The sequence below is a fragment of the Dasypus novemcinctus genome, chromosome 5 (assembly GCF_030445035.2).
Source record: "Dasypus novemcinctus isolate mDasNov1 chromosome 5, mDasNov1.1.hap2, whole genome shotgun sequence".
Lineage (NCBI taxonomy): Eukaryota > Metazoa > Chordata > Mammalia > Cingulata > Dasypodidae > Dasypus > Dasypus novemcinctus.
The window spans coordinates 56,542,780-56,560,666 of record NC_080677.1 but is presented as its reverse complement, the minus strand read 5'-3'; the positions used below and the strand labels follow the sequence as shown (position 1 = coordinate 56,560,666).

The 17,887-nt window shown below is 38.0% G+C and overlaps 1 protein-coding gene across 1 annotated transcript in view; it reads left to right on the top strand.

Annotated features, from left to right (window-relative positions):
* ASB4 (ankyrin repeat and SOCS box containing 4) overlaps nucleotides 1–17,887 on the top strand; it is a 77,467-nt gene that overhangs the window by 45,513 nt on the left and 14,067 nt on the right. The window contains exon 3 of the mRNA XM_004470731.2: nucleotides 9,530–10,020. Within this exon, the coding sequence (XP_004470788.2) occupies nucleotides 9,530–10,020 (491 nt within the window). The remainder of the gene's footprint in view (nucleotides 1–9,529; nucleotides 10,021–17,887) is intronic.

The window sequence follows — 17,887 nt, the reverse complement described above, 5'->3', positions numbered from 1 at the left end:
CCATCCACTTCAGGAGTATGTTCAAAGATATAGTGGATATTTTTATTGTTTTAGGGGTTTCAGTGACCAAAGTAGACAATAACTCAAATGGAGGGACGACATGCAATGTACTGAAGGTCTGGTTTGAATGTACAAGAGAGTTTAACAATATTAAAAGTTTCTTAATTTTTTATAAATTTCTAAACACTTCCAATGCAATGTGTAACATATCAAATGTTTTTACCATTTTAGTACTTTGTTTTTACTTCTATGCTTTTACCATGATTACATTAAGAGTTTGTTTTTACAAGAAAAAATGCTTTCTCAATTATTTTATTAAAATCTAGGATTCCCAAAGTAGTCAAAATTATCTTTCCTTACACTTTAATAGCAAGATTGAGGTGACCTTTGGAGGTTTTCCTGTTATAAAGTTACTTTTTGTTGTTAATATCAATTTAGGTTTCTAACCAATAATGACCCCTGGAATTAGCCATTTAAATGCTTCAGTTTAGAAGGTACTTTTTTTTTATTGATTCCTTATATTTAACCATAAACACAGAGACTATTTACTTTACCTTTAAATGCCTTTTATTTCTTTTTTTTGCAATTGCTCTAGCTATAACATCTAGCACTATATTGAGCAACATTGGTGACAGTGCACATCATTGTCTTTTTCCAGATCTCAACAGGAAAACTTTCAGTCTTTCACCATTTAGTACAATGTTAGCTGTGGGTTTCTTATATATGGCCTTTATCATGTTGAGAAAGTTTCCTTCAATTCTTGTCTTTTGTAGTATTTTTATCAAAAAAGATGTGTATTTTATCAAATGCCTTTCTGCATCAACTCATAGGATTATGTGATTTTTCTTCTTTCTTTTATTAATGTCTTGTATTACACTGATTGACATTCTTGTGTTGAACCATCCTTGCATGTCTAGTATAAAGCCCACTTGATCATGATGAATAATTCTTTTAATGTGTTGTTGGATTCAATTAGCAAGTCTTTTGTTGAAGATTTTTATATCCATTTTCATTAGGGAGATGGGTCAGTAATTTTCTTTTTTTCATTATATCTTTATCTGGCTTTGATTGGCTTTGGTGTTAGGTTGATATTGTTGAGATCTGCCTTGTGACCCAACATATGGTCTATCCTATAGAATGATCCATGACCACTTGAGAAGAATGTATATCCTGCTGTTTGGGGGTACAGTGTTTTGTATATGCCTATTAGGTGTAGTCCAGTTATCTTATTATTCAAGCTCTCTGTAATTGCTCCTCTGCCCAGATGTTCTATCCAATGCTGAGAGTAGTATATCGAAGTCTCCAATTATTATTGTAGAATCATTTATATCTCCCTTCAACTTTGCCAGTGTTTGCCTCATGTACTTTGAGACATCCTGGTTATGTAATATATATTTATGATTGTTATTTATTCCTGGCGAATTGCCCCTTTTACTAATACATAATGTCTTTCCTTGTTTCTATTAACAGTTTTTCTCTTGAAGTCTATTTCATGTGATATAAGTATAGCCACTTCAACTTTTTTTTTTTTTTAAGTTACTGCATGTGTGGAATATCTTTTTCCATGTTGCTTTCACGGTCAGGCTATTGGTATTCTTGAGTCTAAGGTGATTCTCTTGTAGACAGCGTATAGATAGCTCATATTTACTTATCCATTCTACCCATCTGTGTCTTTTGATTGGGAAGTTTAACCATTAACATTCAAAGGTATTACTGTAAAGGCAGTTCTTACTTCACCCATTTTGACCATTGGATTTTATCTGTTATATTTTATTTTCACCACTCTTTTTACACTTAGTTACTTTTACAGATATAATCCTCATTTCTAGACTCTCTTCCAAGCCTCTCTTCCAAGGCCTGCATGAACTCATTGATGGCAGGGCCACTTTCAGCCACTTGTAAAAGAAGGCCCTTTGCCACTGCAGCCCAATGTAGGGGGCCATTTGGCAAAGTGGGTAAGGTCCCTTTGGGGCTGGATATCCTTTCCAATGCCAAAATTTGTGGGTCTTTTCTCATGTAGGAGTTTTACCACCTTTTTGGTCTCCTGTTTCTTCTCGACAGCATGCTTGGGTCCACTGTTTTCCCCTTGGCCTTTTTTCCTTTTAGCTTCTTGAGTGATGGGGTGAGAGAGGATGCTAGCACTTTTTAATTATTGTACTATTTTTTAAACAGTAGTTTTCTTTGTAACATCCAATGAAAGATTATTAAAAGAATTATATTAAATAACCTCCTTTGTTTACATTACATATATTTTCCCCACATACCACCCTAATATTAACACCGTAAATGTTGTACATTTGTTATAATTCATAAAGAACATTTTATACTACTATTAACTATGTCCATTGTCTATAATAGGGTTCACTGTGTTATACAGTCCTGTGTTTAACCTTTCAATTTTGATTATAGTAACATATGTGACCTAAAATTTTCCCTTTTAACCACATTTACATATATAATTCAGTGCTGTTAATTACAGTCACAATAATGTCCTACTATCACCAACATCCATTTCCAAATCTTTACAATCAATCCCAATAGAAATTCTGTACAAATTAAGTATCAGCTCCCTATTTTCTACCCCCAATCTATACTCTGGTAATATATATTCCAGAATCTAGCTCTATGAGCTTGCATTTTATAATTAGTTCATATCAGTGATAAAATACAAAATTTGTTTTTTCGTGTGTGTCTGGCTTATTTCACTTAGCAGAATGTCCTCAAGGTTCATCCATTTTTTCACATGCATCAGGACTTCACTTCTTCTTATAGCTGAATAATATTCCATCATATGAATATACCACATTTTATTTATCCATTCATTGGTTAATGGACATTTGGGCTGTTTCCATCTTTTGGCAATTGTGAATAATGCTGCTATGAACAACAGTGTGCAAATATCTGTTCAAGTCCCTGTTTTCCATTATTCTGATTATTGTACCTAGTAGGGGGATTGACAGATCATATGGTAATTTTGTATTTAGCTTCCTGAGGAACCGTTAAACTGTTTTCCCATGGCGGCTCCACCATTTTACATTCGCACCAGCAATGACTGAGTGTTTCTATTTCTCCACATCCTCTCCAACACTTGTATTTTTCTGTTATTTTTAAAATAATGGCCATTCTCTATGGTATGAAATGATATCTCATTGTAATTTTGATCTTCATTTCCCTAATAGCTAATGATGTGGAATGTCTTTTCATGTTCTTTTGGTCATTTGTATTTTCTCTTTGGAAAAATGTCTATTTAAGTCTTTGACCATTTTTTAATTGGGTTGCTTGTCATTTTGTCATTGTATTATCTCTTTATATAACATGGAAGTCAAACCCTTGTAAGATATATAGTTGCAGAAGATTTTTTTCCCGTTGAGTTGGCTTCCAGTTTTCAGTTTCTATAAGACCCTAACAAGAGGGTGAAGACCCAACATAGGTCATCCCTAACTGATGCACTCCAATCAAAGACCCTAAAGCAATCCAAGCAAAAGTGATCTAATTAAATGCCCCTTAATGGAATCTAATCAAAAGGCCCCATCTACATTATATTTGCAAGCAAAGGGGTGGATTAGCTTAAGAACATACAATTTTCTGGGATCCACCAAATACAAACCAGGACACCTACTGATTGTTTAAGAGTGTGTTATTTAACTCCCATATATTTGTGGATATTTTAGATCTTCACCTGTTGTTGATTTCCAGCTTCATTCCTTTATGGTCAGAGAAAATGCTTTGTATAATTTCAATCTTTTAAAACTTATTGAGACTAGTTTTGTGACCCAACATGTGTTCTATCCTGGAAAATGATAAATGAGCATTTGAGAAGAATGCATATCCTGCTGTTTTGGGGTGCAATTTTTATATATGTCTGTTATATAACATGATATGTTCATGTATCATATTATTCAAGTTATCTGTTTCATTATTTATCTCCTGTCTAGATCTACCCATCTATTGATGAAAGTGGTATACTGAAGTCTCCAAAAATTATTGTGGAGGTGTCTATGCCTCCCTTGTGTCTTGCCAGTGTTTCCCTCATGTACGTTGGGGTACCATGGTTAGGTGTACAAATATTTATGATTGTTATTTCTTCTTGATGGACTTCCTTTTTTATTAATATATGGTGTCCTTCTTTGTCTCTTAAAAGAGCTTTTGAATTAAAGTCTGTTTTGTCTGATTTAGTAGGCCACCTTTGGTTACTATTTGCATGGAATATCTTTTTCCAGCTTTTCACTTTCAACCTATATGTGACTTTGGGTCTAAGGTGAGTCTCTTGTAAACAACATACAGTTGGAGCATGCTTTTTTCATTCATTCTGCCAATCTGTGTTTCTTGACTAGGGAGTTTAATCCGTTTGCATTCAGCTTTATTACAATAAAGGCAATACTTATTTAAGCCATTTTGTCTATTGGATTTTATATGTCATGTCTTTTTTTGTCTCTTATTTCTGTGTAAGTGATATTTTTTAATGTATCTGACCGATTCCTTTCTCATTTCTGTTTCTGTATATTTTAGAAATGCTTTCTTTGTCGTTATACTAGGGTTTATATTGCAAAACCTAGGTCTGTAGCCTACTAATTTGAAAAGATAGCAACTTAGCTTCAATAGTATACCTATTCTCTGAATCTTTATTTCTTCACACTACTCCAAGTCACTCTCTCCCACTTTTCCTTTCAACCTGCAGAACTCCTTGTAGTAATTCTGGTAGACAGACCTTTCTTTGATAAACTCTCTCAGTTTCTGTTTATTTGTGAATCTTTTAAACTCTCATTTTTGAAGGACAATTTTTTCAGATAAAGAATTTTTAGCTGGTATTTTTTCTGTTTTAGTTCCTTAAATATATCATACCACTGCCTTCTCACCACCGTGGTTTCTGATGAGAAATTGGCACTTAGTCTTATTAAGGATCCTTTGTATGTGATAAATAGGTTTTCTCTTGCTGCTTTCAAAATTCTCCTTATCTTTGACATTCTAATTAATATGTGTCTTGGTGTAGATATACTAGGATTTGTACTGTTTGGAGTATGATGTGCTTCTTGGACATATATATTTATGTCTTTCATAGTAGTTTGGGAAATTTTTGGCCATTATTTACTCAAAAATTGTTTCTGCCCCTTTTTCCTTCTCTGCTCATTCAGGACACATATGGCATATATGTCTGTGCACTTCATGCTGTCACTCACACCTTTTAGACACTGTTTATTTTTTTCCATTCTTTTCTCTATCTGTGCTTCTGGCTGTATGATTTCAATTGACCTGTCTTCTACTTTGGTGACCTTTTCTTCTGCCTGTTCAAATCTACCGTTATATGTCTCCAGTGTATTTTAATCTCCACTATTGTGCCTTTCATCCCCATAATTTTGTTAGGTTTCCTTTTATACTTTCAAATTCTTCTTTATGCCCACACATTGTCTTCTTAATATCCTTCATCTCTTTATACATATTTTCCTTCATCCCTTGAACTGATTTAGGAGATCTGTTTGAACTTCTTTGATTAGTTGTACCAAATTCTGTGTCTCCTCCGAAGTTTCAGTTTGTTCCTTGACTGAACCATATTTTCCTGTTTCTTACTGTGGTTTGTAATTTTTTGCTGATGTCTAGGCATCTGATTATCTTGATCAGTTAACTCTAAAGGGTCTCTTTCTCCCTTTTGTCTAGGGCTTTATTATCAATTGTCTTTTGTGTTAAGGCTCTTCTTTGATTCTTGGTCCAACTTATTCTGGATTTTTAGAATTGAGTTTAACTGATTAGATTTTCTCAGCTCTTATTCATCTGATTCTTGCCTTGGATATACAGTATAATTTTTAGCATTACACTTTTTATGTCATTGTTTCACATCCAGGAGAAAGGTTCCTTTTCTCTGTTCCTTCTCTGGAAATCTTGATCTATTCTGTTTGATTTTACATAGAACTTTCTCCCCAGCTCCTATGATTTGTTTAAATTCACTCCTTCACTCGATGGCCCATTTTTCTTTCACTTTTCAGTTCTGGGGCCCTCCAATCTTACAGCAGTTCAGTTTTTAAAACCCCTCCTTTTTTTCCCTCTCTGTGAGGTTTTTACTGATTTCTTCCCCATAAGCCTGCCTGTGGAGCCAGATGGGGTCAATCCAGAAAGGTGGGGCACTTCAGAAAAGTCTGTTTTGTGTTTAGGGAGCCCCACTGACAGTAACTAGATTAATTGAGTGCAGCAGTTAGCTGCTGGCATTCTGCCGCAATTTTTCTCTTTTGTGTGCAGCATTCCTCAGCTACTTTTGTTCTGTCCTGGGTCTCTGCAGACTTGGGTCTCTGTGCCTGAAAATGTCTGTGAGTTCCCCCATAATCTGTGTCCTTGGTGGGAGGAAGCTTGGCTATTGCCTCTGGAGAACTCCCCATCTTTGCCTGGAACCATGTGAGGGAGAGGGGAAGAGGACTGACTGGTCCAAAGTAAGCGTTTCCTACTTGATAATTTTCTCTTTCTTAAATTCAGCATTTGTGGAGTCCTCTAGTCTCTATCATGCTCCAGAGTTCTAAGCAAGTGGAATGTGTCCTTATATTTGCTGAATCTCTGTGGGGCTTTTTTTCAGGGGATTTCTTACATCACCTTGATGATGGCATCACCTACATTTACTTTTTAAGCTGGATATATGTTGTTTAATATAGCATATAATGCATGCTTTATTTTCACATGCTTTATTTACACATTACAGTAATTCTTTTTCAAGTCTCAAGAATTTATGTTTATGTTGTCTATTTCTTGAATAAATCACAAAATCTATAGCCTCAAAAAGTAGTCAAATTATCCTATTTTTTATACCACTTGGAAAAGTTACATTGAAGACACAACGCTAATGGAGAAAACAAAGGTTTCCTGCTGAGAAAAGGAAAGTACGTAGCATATCTAGTTCTACCAAGAGATCAAGGATCAATTGCAAATGTCCAAGTTCGTTAAAAGATAAAAGATGCGTTTTGTTCCAAGTCAGCCTGTAAAATTTTCATCCTGACCCTTTGATTCCCTTCCTTACTGGAAATTCTCCAATGTCTGAAGCTACCCTGTGTCTGGCTTCTGGGAAGAAGTTCTTATTCATTCCATTTCACTCCAGAGCAAAGAAAGTCTGACCTGAAAGGAGACCTGACCCAGAACTCCTTCAGGGCAGAATACTGATGAACACAGAGGGCTCCCTCAAAGACAAGCTTTGGTTATAATTCCACTTTCTGCAAGTTTGGAGTACAGACATTCTCAGAGTTTACAGAGTCATGTGCTCTTGGAAACCTCACTTGGAGGGTGGGGGGTGGAATATTGCCTTTCTCAAAATATTCCGTTTGATCAGGGGAAGTCATAAATAAGAACATAAAGGCACCGAGACATGGAGAACAGATTTTTTAAATTAACAAAATGTAAAGAGATTTCTCATTTACTTTCAAGTTCTAATATACAACAAGAGAGCAAATTACAGGAAATTTTTCCTACAGAAGATAATAATAAGGTAGAATGAAACAGTGTTAAGAGGTTTTGAAGCAAGGAATGTCCACTTTCAAACCTCAGTTCCACTGTTTAGTAGATTACCTCTCTCAGTACAAATTTCTTCATCTGTAAAATTAGGATAAAAACTGCACATACTGGAAAATGTTGCTGGGAAGATTCAGTGAGAGAATATAAGGAAAATATTTAGCTCAGAATGTTGCACATGGCGAATGCTTAATAAACAGCTGTTGGCATAATATTTTAACAACAATAGTAGTTTCTCTTTCAGATTTATACTCAATCTAGCTATAAGAATTTCTAGTAGAAGTGATTTTATGATTATAGAGTCTGCCCTTTGGGGGTCATTTGGTTCATCCCACTAAGTTAGTCAGGAGGAAAATTCCAGCTTCTCAACTTGGCCATTCTAATACTTAGCATTCCTTGTCAGAAAAAGGAAAAGTTGCTTCAGGTTCTTGGTAGGTTAAATAACTGGGTCAGGCTAAATATTCTTTTTTTTTTTTTTTTTTTTTTTAAAGATTTATTTATTTATTTAATTTCCCCCCTTCCCCTGGTTGTCTGTTCTTGGTGTCTATTTGTTGCGTCTTGTTTCTTTGTCTGCTTTTGTTTCTTTGTCCGCTTCTGTTGTCGTCAGCGGCACAGGAAGTGTGGGCGGCGCCATTCCTGGGCAGGCTGCACTTTCTTTTCATGCTGGGCGGCTTTCCTCACGGGCGCACTCCTTGCGCGTGGGGCTCCCCCACGCGGGGGACACCCCTGCGTGGCAGGGCACTCCTTGCGCGCATCAGCACTGCGCATGGCCAGCTCCACACGGGTCAAGGAGGCCCGGGGTTTGAACCGCGGACCTCCCATATGGTAGACGGATGCCCTAACCGCTGGGCCAAAGATTAATGGTGCTTTCAAAACACTAAAAATTTGTGCTTGCTACATCCTTTGTCATTTGCAAATCAAACCTGTTGCAATATTTCAATCATTTTTCTTCATTGAATGGTATTTCTACCCTTTTCAATACAATCTATGACCTTTAAGCTAGTTTGGTGGTCAAGGTTTTTGTTTTGTTTTTCTTTTTCTTTGTCTATGTTCCAAGGAAATCCTATAGACTAACACAGCCCTAACAGAGCCTAGTATTTAATTTCAGCCAGAGAACTGGGCAATTTCCATACCACTAGAGTTTGTTCAGACCAAACTTTTAGGTTTCCCTGCTTTGAAAGAGAAGAAAATATCATTTTGTGAAACCATGAAAACAATTGATGATTTCGAAAACTACTTGTATGAGTTTCAGGGATTGAGATGTAATCTGTATTTTAAACGATATTTGTTATTTTATTGACAAAAGCTATTTAGTTATAAGAACCATTTCTATTTACAAATCCACTTGACCACAGAACTAAAACTCATTAGAGATCCTTCTTTCTGGCAGAAATCCTTTGTTCTTTCCTCCTGGATACATTTGCTGGTTAGCCAGGAGATGGCACTGTTGTTTCAAAGGAATGGTTTCCATGAGGACCAGAAGTGGAACTTGGGAAAAAAGGAAAATGTATGGAAGTCATGAGTTGCTGAGACCAGCTCAGCAATAGGTTGGCTTGAAAAGAAGGCGACGCAGAACTTAAGAAATAAAAGGACAGAAAGAAAGGCACAAGAATGGAAATAAAGATGGGACCAGAGGACTCACAGCTTCTGGAACTGAGAGGCTCACTCTAGTTTCCACATCGTATTTATTAAAAACTACCATGCAGCTGTTCACTATCAGAACTGCAACATCTGCAATAATGGGGAACAGGTGCAACATCTACAGTAGTAGGGAACAGGCCATACAAATTTCAAATGCCTCCTCACGCAAACAGTTTTCATGCTGACCAGACAGTGTTCTGTCTAGTCAGGGCCCAGTGTTCCTAAGCCCGCACTTCTTATCTGTGTTATGGAAACATTTCAACTTCAAGCCAGTTTCCCACTTTCAAATTTAGACTATTCCCACAATGGGTTAAAAGAGAAGCAGCCAGAGAAGCCCTTGCTTAATGAGGGCTTGGGATTAATGGCTAAATATGCTTAAGTAATCATTTCCTTCACTTTCCCACTACAGGGGCCAACGTGAACATGAAGACCAACAACCAAGATGAGGAGACGCCCTTGCACACGGCTGCCCACTTTGGCCTCCCGGAGCTGGTGGCCTTCTACGTGGAGCACGGGGCCATTGTGGACAGTGTGAATGCCCACATGGAGACCCCACTGGCTATTGCAACCTACTGGGCTCTCCGCTTTAAAGAACAGGAGTACAGCAGGGATCACCACCTCATCTGCCGCATGCTGCTTGACTACAAAGCTGAGGTCAATGCCCGGGATGATGACTTTAAATCTCCCCTCCACAAGGCAGCCTGGAACTGTGACCATGTGCTCATGCACATGATGCTGGAAGCTGGCGCCGAAGCGAACCTCATGGACATCAATGGCTGTGCTGCTATCCAGTACGTGCTGAAGGTCACCTCTGTACGACCTGCTGCCCAGCCCGAGATCTGCTACCAGCTACTGTTGAACCATGGGGCTGCTCGAATATACCCTCCACAGTTCCATAAGGTAAGGATGTGAGAAAAGGCCAGGTGGAGGACTTATTAGTCAGCAGGGTGAATGAGGTTTAAATGGCACCTTGGTCTGAAATTGCCAGGTAAACCAAGATGGTTTGAAGCTTGAATGGTTGGGATAACTGCCTCAGATCTTCTATCTGACTTCCTATTTTAGCCCAGACCCCTACTAGTTTGTCTTAGTCCAAGTTTGTTTGAAATCTGTTGCTGAGAGCTAGAAATGAAAACAAAGGTGACAAATGATTTTTCATGACCTAAGTGAACACAATTCAACATGTAGTGGCTGCCTGGGGATTGAGTTGAAAAAGATCAGAAGGTCACTGTAAATTTGCAGGAGAGGTGAATGGTGTCAAACAGGCCAGTACTTCCCATCTCTTAAGTAGATGACTGATCTAAAGATGATTAAGTTTGCTTTGGATTAATTAGTTTGTAGACATGAAAGGGCCACCTAATCTTCCAGTTTAATGAAAGCTAGCATTTATTAAGCACTACTAAATATAAGGCACACTGTTATGAGCATCTTACATGTCTAAATCCAACTCATTTAATTCTCATAACAATTCTAGGAAGTAACTATTATTATTATCTTCATTCTGCAGAGGAGGAAACAGACCCAGAGAAGTTAAGTAACTTGTCTGAGCTCACAAAGTGGCAGTGCCAGGCTTCAGGCTCCAGTGTCCTTTCTTGTAATATTACACAGTGCAGGCTCTCATTTTAACATCTATTTATCATCTCTAATGGGCCGGCAGGGACCAGATCCTAGGAATACTGGTATGACTAAAACATGGTTCCCACCTTCAAGTAGTATAGAATATGCAAGAGATGATTTTAATATGATGCAGTAAATGAAAAGTAGAGGAATAAAGGGTGCTATAGGTACATGAGTGAGAGAGGGTCTTGCATTAGGTTGATTACACTAATTAATTTGGAAGCCAAAATGCATTTCATCTTGAAATATACAAATTAAAGAGGTCACAGGGGTGTGCATGTAGGTGGTTTGTACAACATATATGTATGCTTCCATGTAGGCCATGGTAACGGCCTTGGTTTTTGTGATGGTTATGTTCATGGGTCAGCTTGACTAGGTTATGATGTCCAGTTGTTTAGTCAAGGAAGCACTGGCCTGATTCTTACTGTGAGATTATGTCATGGGTTTAAATTATTCATCAGTTGATTGCATCTGTAGCTGATTACATCTACAATTAACAAAGGACATAGCCTTCAGTGATTAGAGAAATTCGCCCAATCAGTTGAAGGCCTTAAAGGGAGAACTGAAGATTTCAATATTGAAAAAGAAGAATTTCTATCCCTAATTCAGCCAGCCAACTTTTCCTGGGGAATTAATCATAACCTTCATTGTAGTTCCCAACTTGCAGCCTGCCCTTCAGAATTCACAGCTGTCAATCCCTGTCATGTGAGCCAATTCCTACAATAAATCTCATAATACTTACATGCGCACATGCACATATACACATATCCTGTCAGTACCATTTCCCTGGAGAACCCCACAACTGAGATGAATCCCTGGTCTATCTGCATATTGTCTCTGCTCATTGTCTGCACATTGTGTCTGCTCATTATGCCTGCTCATTGTGCTCATCTTCTTTAGTAGGTACTTGGGAAGCAAACTCGGAACCTCCCATGTGTGTAGTGGGTGCCCAACCACTTGAGCCACATTTGATTCCTGCTCATTGTGTCCGCTTATTGTGTCTGCTTGTTTGTCAGCTTATTGCATCAGCTTGTCTTCTTTAGGAGGCACCAGGAACTGAAACTGGAACCTCCTATGTGAGAGGTGGACACCCAACACCTATGTGAGAGGTGAACCCCTCAAGAGTGGTTTTGAGAAACAGAATCTTACGGGTGAGATTTCTGAACTGGTTCTGGGGTTTTTGGAATTTAGTTCTCTAATATGATTATAATAAAAGCCACTAATGACTCTATTTCCAAAAATCAATATGGTGCTGATAGTCCATGCCATAAATTGGCAATACAAATATGAAAAATATCACCATCAGATATTGCTTAAATGCTTATAAGAGGAAAGGCTCTGGCTGACAGTGTGATTGATACCTTAACAGAGATTTGTAGACTAAAAGCTATAATGGTGTTGCTGGTTGCTCCTCAATATGGCTGATACGTTTGTTAAAGGATGAGCTCAGTGCTTCAAGTTCCCAGGCCAAGTGCTACATGAAGGACATGAAAGTTTTTTATTTTGTGTAGTTGAAGATTGGAAATGTCTCAATGCCATATCCAGAGTCTCATTGTGTGAGTGGCTGAATTACAAAATAAATTGAATTTCCAACTTGCATGGTACTTGCTGTTAAAATGAGGACATTGATGGTGGAAAGAATGGGATCCTGAAAATTGGAATGGAGACAAATGTGCTGATAATGACAATTGTGGGAACTATGAAACCCTAAATTCTACTGAGTCTTCTGTCCAGATAAACTTTTAATAACCTACTCTAAAGAATCGGCCATATTGCCTCCATCTGTACAGGTTAATCCTTCTGTGCTTGTCAAACCTGTAACTGTTCCCTGAGGAAATAGCTCTCATACCTCCCTCTGAAGAGATTAATATTGTCTCACCAGATAAAATTGCAATGGAATGCCCTGAGGTAGTTGGCTTGCAAAGCACTTCTAATTCTTCTCCTGATCCACCCACACAACCCCTCTTTCTTTCCAGACATATAACTGGACTGAAGTCCCAGCAGGATCCAAAAGATGAGGTATAAAATGTGACCTATTATGTGATGTGCTACACTCTAAAACAACTGCATGAGTTTTGCAATTCATATAGATATAAATTAGGAAACTATGTGTGGGAATGGATATTAAGGGTGTGGGATAATGGTAGAAGGAAGATAAATTTGTATCAGGCTCAATTTAACATGGACCACAAAGCAGAGATTCTTGATTCAGTGTTGTAGCTCAAGGGATTAGAAAGGGATCCAACAGTTTGTTTGGGTGGTCAGCTGAATGAAGTATGGATCCAAAAGAGGTCAAATGCCAGAATTGCCCTGGTATAATATAGATGAGGGAATCCAAAGGCTTAGAAAGACTGGAATGTTAGAGTGGATTTATTGTGTAAGACCTGCTTACCCATTCCAGTAATGTCCAGAGGATATAACTTTCACCGGGACTGTGAAGAATACATTTTTGAGAGCAGCTCCATTATCCTTGAAGAGCTCTGTGATTGCTTTTTACTGTAGGTCAGAGATTACTGTGGTAACTGCCGTTACTGAAGTTGAATCCTTAAAAATAATGGGGATGATGAGATTCCAGTTTGGCAGGAACCAAGTGGCAGCACTTAATCGCCAAAGACAAAGTTGGTGGGGCTATGATAATGGATAGTAGAGTCAAGGTAGTACTTAGAATAGTCTGACTTGCAGAGACCTATGGTGTTGATTAGTTGATCTTGGGACTCCTAGAAGTAAAATAGATAGACAGTTCTTACTTGATCTGTATAAGCAGAAGGATTCTAGGTCTGGTGAGCAAATATCTAACTGTAGTCACAGACTTGATACCTCTATAATACATTCCCATTCAACTTTCCTATTTGACCTGTGTAGAAAACAGATGGTTCTTGAAGGGTAACAATGGATTATTGGAAACTTAACCAAGTGGTTGTTTCAATTGCAGCTGCTGTTCTGTTCCAGATGTGGTATCGTTGTTTCAGTAGATCACCATATCCCCTTGTACCTGATATACAGCTATTATGCTGGAAAAAATGTTTTCTCAATACCTGTTAGTAAAGATTACCGGAAACAGTTTTCTTTAAGCTGGTGAGGCCAGCTTCACTGCCCTACCTCAGGGATATAACAACTCCCAAGCTCTATGTCTTAATGTAGTCTGCAAGACCTTGATTGCCTTTCCCTTCCACAAGACATAACACTTGTCCATTATATTCATAACATTCTGCAGATTGAAACTAGGGAGCAAGAAGTAGGAACTCCTGCATTGGAAAGGTATTTGCTTCAGAGGGTGGGAGATAAATCCAACACAAATTTAGGGGCCTTCCACCTCAGTGAAATTTCTCTGCATCCAGTGGTGTGGGGCAATGTTCTCTAGCAGACTGTATATGCTCAAAATCGGCATCCATTTTATGTGTTCTTTTCCCATAGCCAAGTATTTTAGTTTCCTAGGCTGCTCAAGCAGATACCATGAAATGGGATGACTTAAACAATGGAAATTTATTAGCTTATGGTTTTGAAGCTAAGAGAAAATCCAAATAAAGTTGTCCTTAAGGTGGTGCTCTCTTCCCAAAGAGCGACCTTCTGGGGCTGGCTGCCAGTGATTTTTGGTCCTGAGCTTGTTACATGGCAAGACACATGGTGGTGTCTCCTGGTTTCTTCCTTCCCTTCTGGGTTCTATTTCAGATTCTTTCTGCCTGTGGCTTCTCTTTCTCTGTCATGACTGAAATCATTCAGTTTATATTGGACTCTATTAATAGGATATAGACCTATCCTGATTAGGCTAGACCACACACACTTTGACTGAAGTAACCTCATCAAAAAAGGTCCTATTTATACTGGGTTCACACCCACAGGAATGGATTAGATTTAAGAACATGTTTTTCTGGTGTATATACAGCTTCAAATCATCATGCCAATGTTCACAGTTCCAGAAACCAAGGGGTAAAAATGGGAGTGGCATCATTCCCTTTTACCCCTAGCGATCCATTAGAAAAAACTTTGTTTCCTGACCCTCTGACCTTAAGCTCTACTGGTCCACAAATATCAGTACTAAAAGGAGGAGTGCTTCCACCATGAGACACAACAATGGTTCTATTCAGCTTCTACCTGACCACTTTGGGTTCCTCATGCCTCTGAATCAACAGCCAAAGAAAGGAATTATTAAACTTGCTGGAGTGATTGAACCTTATTATCACAGGGAAATGAGGACAATTGCCACACAATGGACATAAAGAAGAGGTTGCCTGGAACACAGGAATTCCCTAGAACATCTCTTAGCACACCAAGCCTGTGATTAGAAGTCAATGGAACACTATAACAACTCAACCCAGGCAGAAGAATTAATGCCCCAGACTTCTCAGGAATGAAGGATTGGGTCATCCCATCAAGTAAGGAACCAAGACCAGATAAGGTGCTTGCTCAGGTTAAAGGGAATTTGGAATGGGTAGTAGAAGATAGTAGTTATAACTATCAACTATGTTCATGCAATCAGCTGCAGAAATAAGAACTCAAATTGTTAGGAATATTTCTTCCTTGTTTTGTTATGAATATGTTTGTATATGTACATGAAGCAAATACTTTTTTTATTCCATATCTTATCACCTTATCACATAAATTTTACTGACTTTATGTCATGATATTTAGTTTTAGGATGTAAAGTTTAAGAGTGACTATTAACCACTCTTATGGGGAAAAGCTAGTGCATTTCCTGTTGTACACAGGATAGTTGGATCAGATTAGGGGAAAGGTTGGCTGTTATTGGTTTTATTTAGAGATTAAGTATATTTTAAGGAGATGTGAATGGGTTCCAAGTAGACAAGGGATGGACTATGATGGCTAAGCTCATTTGTAAACTTGGCCAGGTGACAGTGTCCAGTTCTTTGGTCAAACAAGCACTGACCTGATTGTTTCTGTGAGTATATTTCATGGATTTAAACTATCAGGCAGTTGATTGCATCTATGGTTGATTACATCTGTAGTCAACAAAGAAGGTTACCTGGAGCAGTGAGAAGAGTTTCATCCAATCAGTTGAAGGTTTTAAAAGGAGAACTGATAATTTCAACAGTAGGAATGAAGAATTTATATCTCCATTTCAGCCAGTCAGTTCTCCCGAGGAATTCATTGAAATCTTCATTGGAGTTTCCAACTTGTGGTCTGCCCTGTGGAATTCAGTCTTGCCAATCCCCACAGTCACATAAGCCAATTCCTTTAATAAACCCCATAATATTTAGTCAATGAGATTTGCTGTTGAGTTGGATGTGGGCTATGAGAGGAAGACATGTCAAGAACAACTCCAAGGATTTTTGCTGAAAGAAAGTAAAGAATAAAGAAGACACTTCCTGAGACGGGACTGATGCAGAGGAACTGATTTAGAAGGGAAGATGAATAGTTCTATTATGCTTGAGATGCCTGTTAGCTGTCCAAGTAGAGATGTCAGGTAGGCATTTTGATAATGCTAACCTATTGTTCAGGGAAAGGTCCAGACTGGAGATAGAAATTTGGGAGTCTTCATCAGGAGTATGGTATATAAATCCATGATATCAGGTTATTAACCAGAGAGTGAGTTTGGAGAGAGAAGAAAAGTGGGGGGAAAGACATGGGGTGATCTGATTAGAGGTTGGGTAGAAGAGAAAGAACCAGCAAAGGAAGCCACAGAGAGAAACTGAGATGGGAGTAGAATGTTTTTCTGGAAGCCAAGAGAGAGAATTATTTCTGAAAAGGAGACTGGGGTCAAATCTAGGTGATAATTCAAATAAAGTGAAGGTTAAGAAGTCCACTGGATTAGGCAACAGTTTTATTGGGGACCTTGTCTAGAGGTGTTTTTTTGTTTGTTTTTGTTTTGTTTTGTTTGGGTAGAATAGTTGGGAGAAAATGTTGCTTGGAGTGGGTTCAAAGGAAAGGGCAAACAAAGAAAGTGAAGACAATGAGATTTTTAAATTTGATTCTCTTGTAAAGGAGGAGAGTTGGAAGAGGATGATAGTTAATATTACAATATGTTTGTTGACTGATGGGAGTGCTCCAGGAAAGGGAGAAATGTTAGTGTAGGTGATACTGAAACAACATCATTGATAATATGCAAATGGAGATGTCTGTTTTAGTAGCACAGACTCACAGTTGACTCATCAAAACAAGACGGAAGGCAGAGCCTGTGTGCACAGACCCAGGTGTGTGTTGGTAGGAGCTTGTCAAAGTTCTTTTCTGTCTTCAGTTGGAAATGACAATGGGGGAGAAAGTTTGAAGGTGTGAGGAAAAAAGAGGAGATGTGAGATGATTACCTCGGGGAGTGAATGAACTTAGAAATATCCTAAGATTGCCGGTTGGCCCAGGCCTAATAGAGGCCAATCGTCATGCTTTTAATTGAAACTACCATCAGAGCCTAGGCTCTTAGACATATTATTTGTAGTTGTATTTTGTGGTAATATTCCCTGTGAAAGATAAACCTAAAGAGGCGTTAAGACAAGAAAAGATATGAAAGGATAATTTTGTTTAATTTTCAAGAATTCAGGCAGTAATAGTGTTGTCCATTTTGTGAATCTCCATGAACACAGACTCTACATCACCCTTTTCTGAGACTCTCCCTTTGATTTTGGAACCCTCCTATCTTATACTTCTGTCTTTTTTTTTTTTGGTAAATTATCTAAACTAGTTCCTTATTCATGATTTAGAGCATTCCATATATATCCTAATAAATCTTTACACCTTTATATGGGTTTGCACCTAGGGCTTCTTTTTCCTTCCAATCCAAATTTTATAATCCCCCCAAAATTTAGATATTAATTGTTTTTACCTCTGGATTTTGGTTCACGATATATCTGAAAAGGCTGAGATACATGAAGATGTTTACATCTTATATTTTCCCTATCAATTTAAAGGAAAGACTGCTTCACAAATGGCCTGAAAAAATATTCTGTGAAATCTACTGTTGAAGGTTCCTGTTTGATCTCAGTTGTGCATCCTCACTTTTGTTGCAGTTTCCCCACTGATACAAGTCAATAGGCTTTTGAATTTTTTACTGCTTTTTCATGTTTAGGTTGGAGCCAAGGAATATTTTCATTCAAGAACTATTAAACACACTGTAACCTTAGAAAAAAGGTCAAATGGTTATAACCTATGAAAAATTCAGCAACTTTTATTAGAAGTATAACAATCCATAGCTTATAGCTATAAA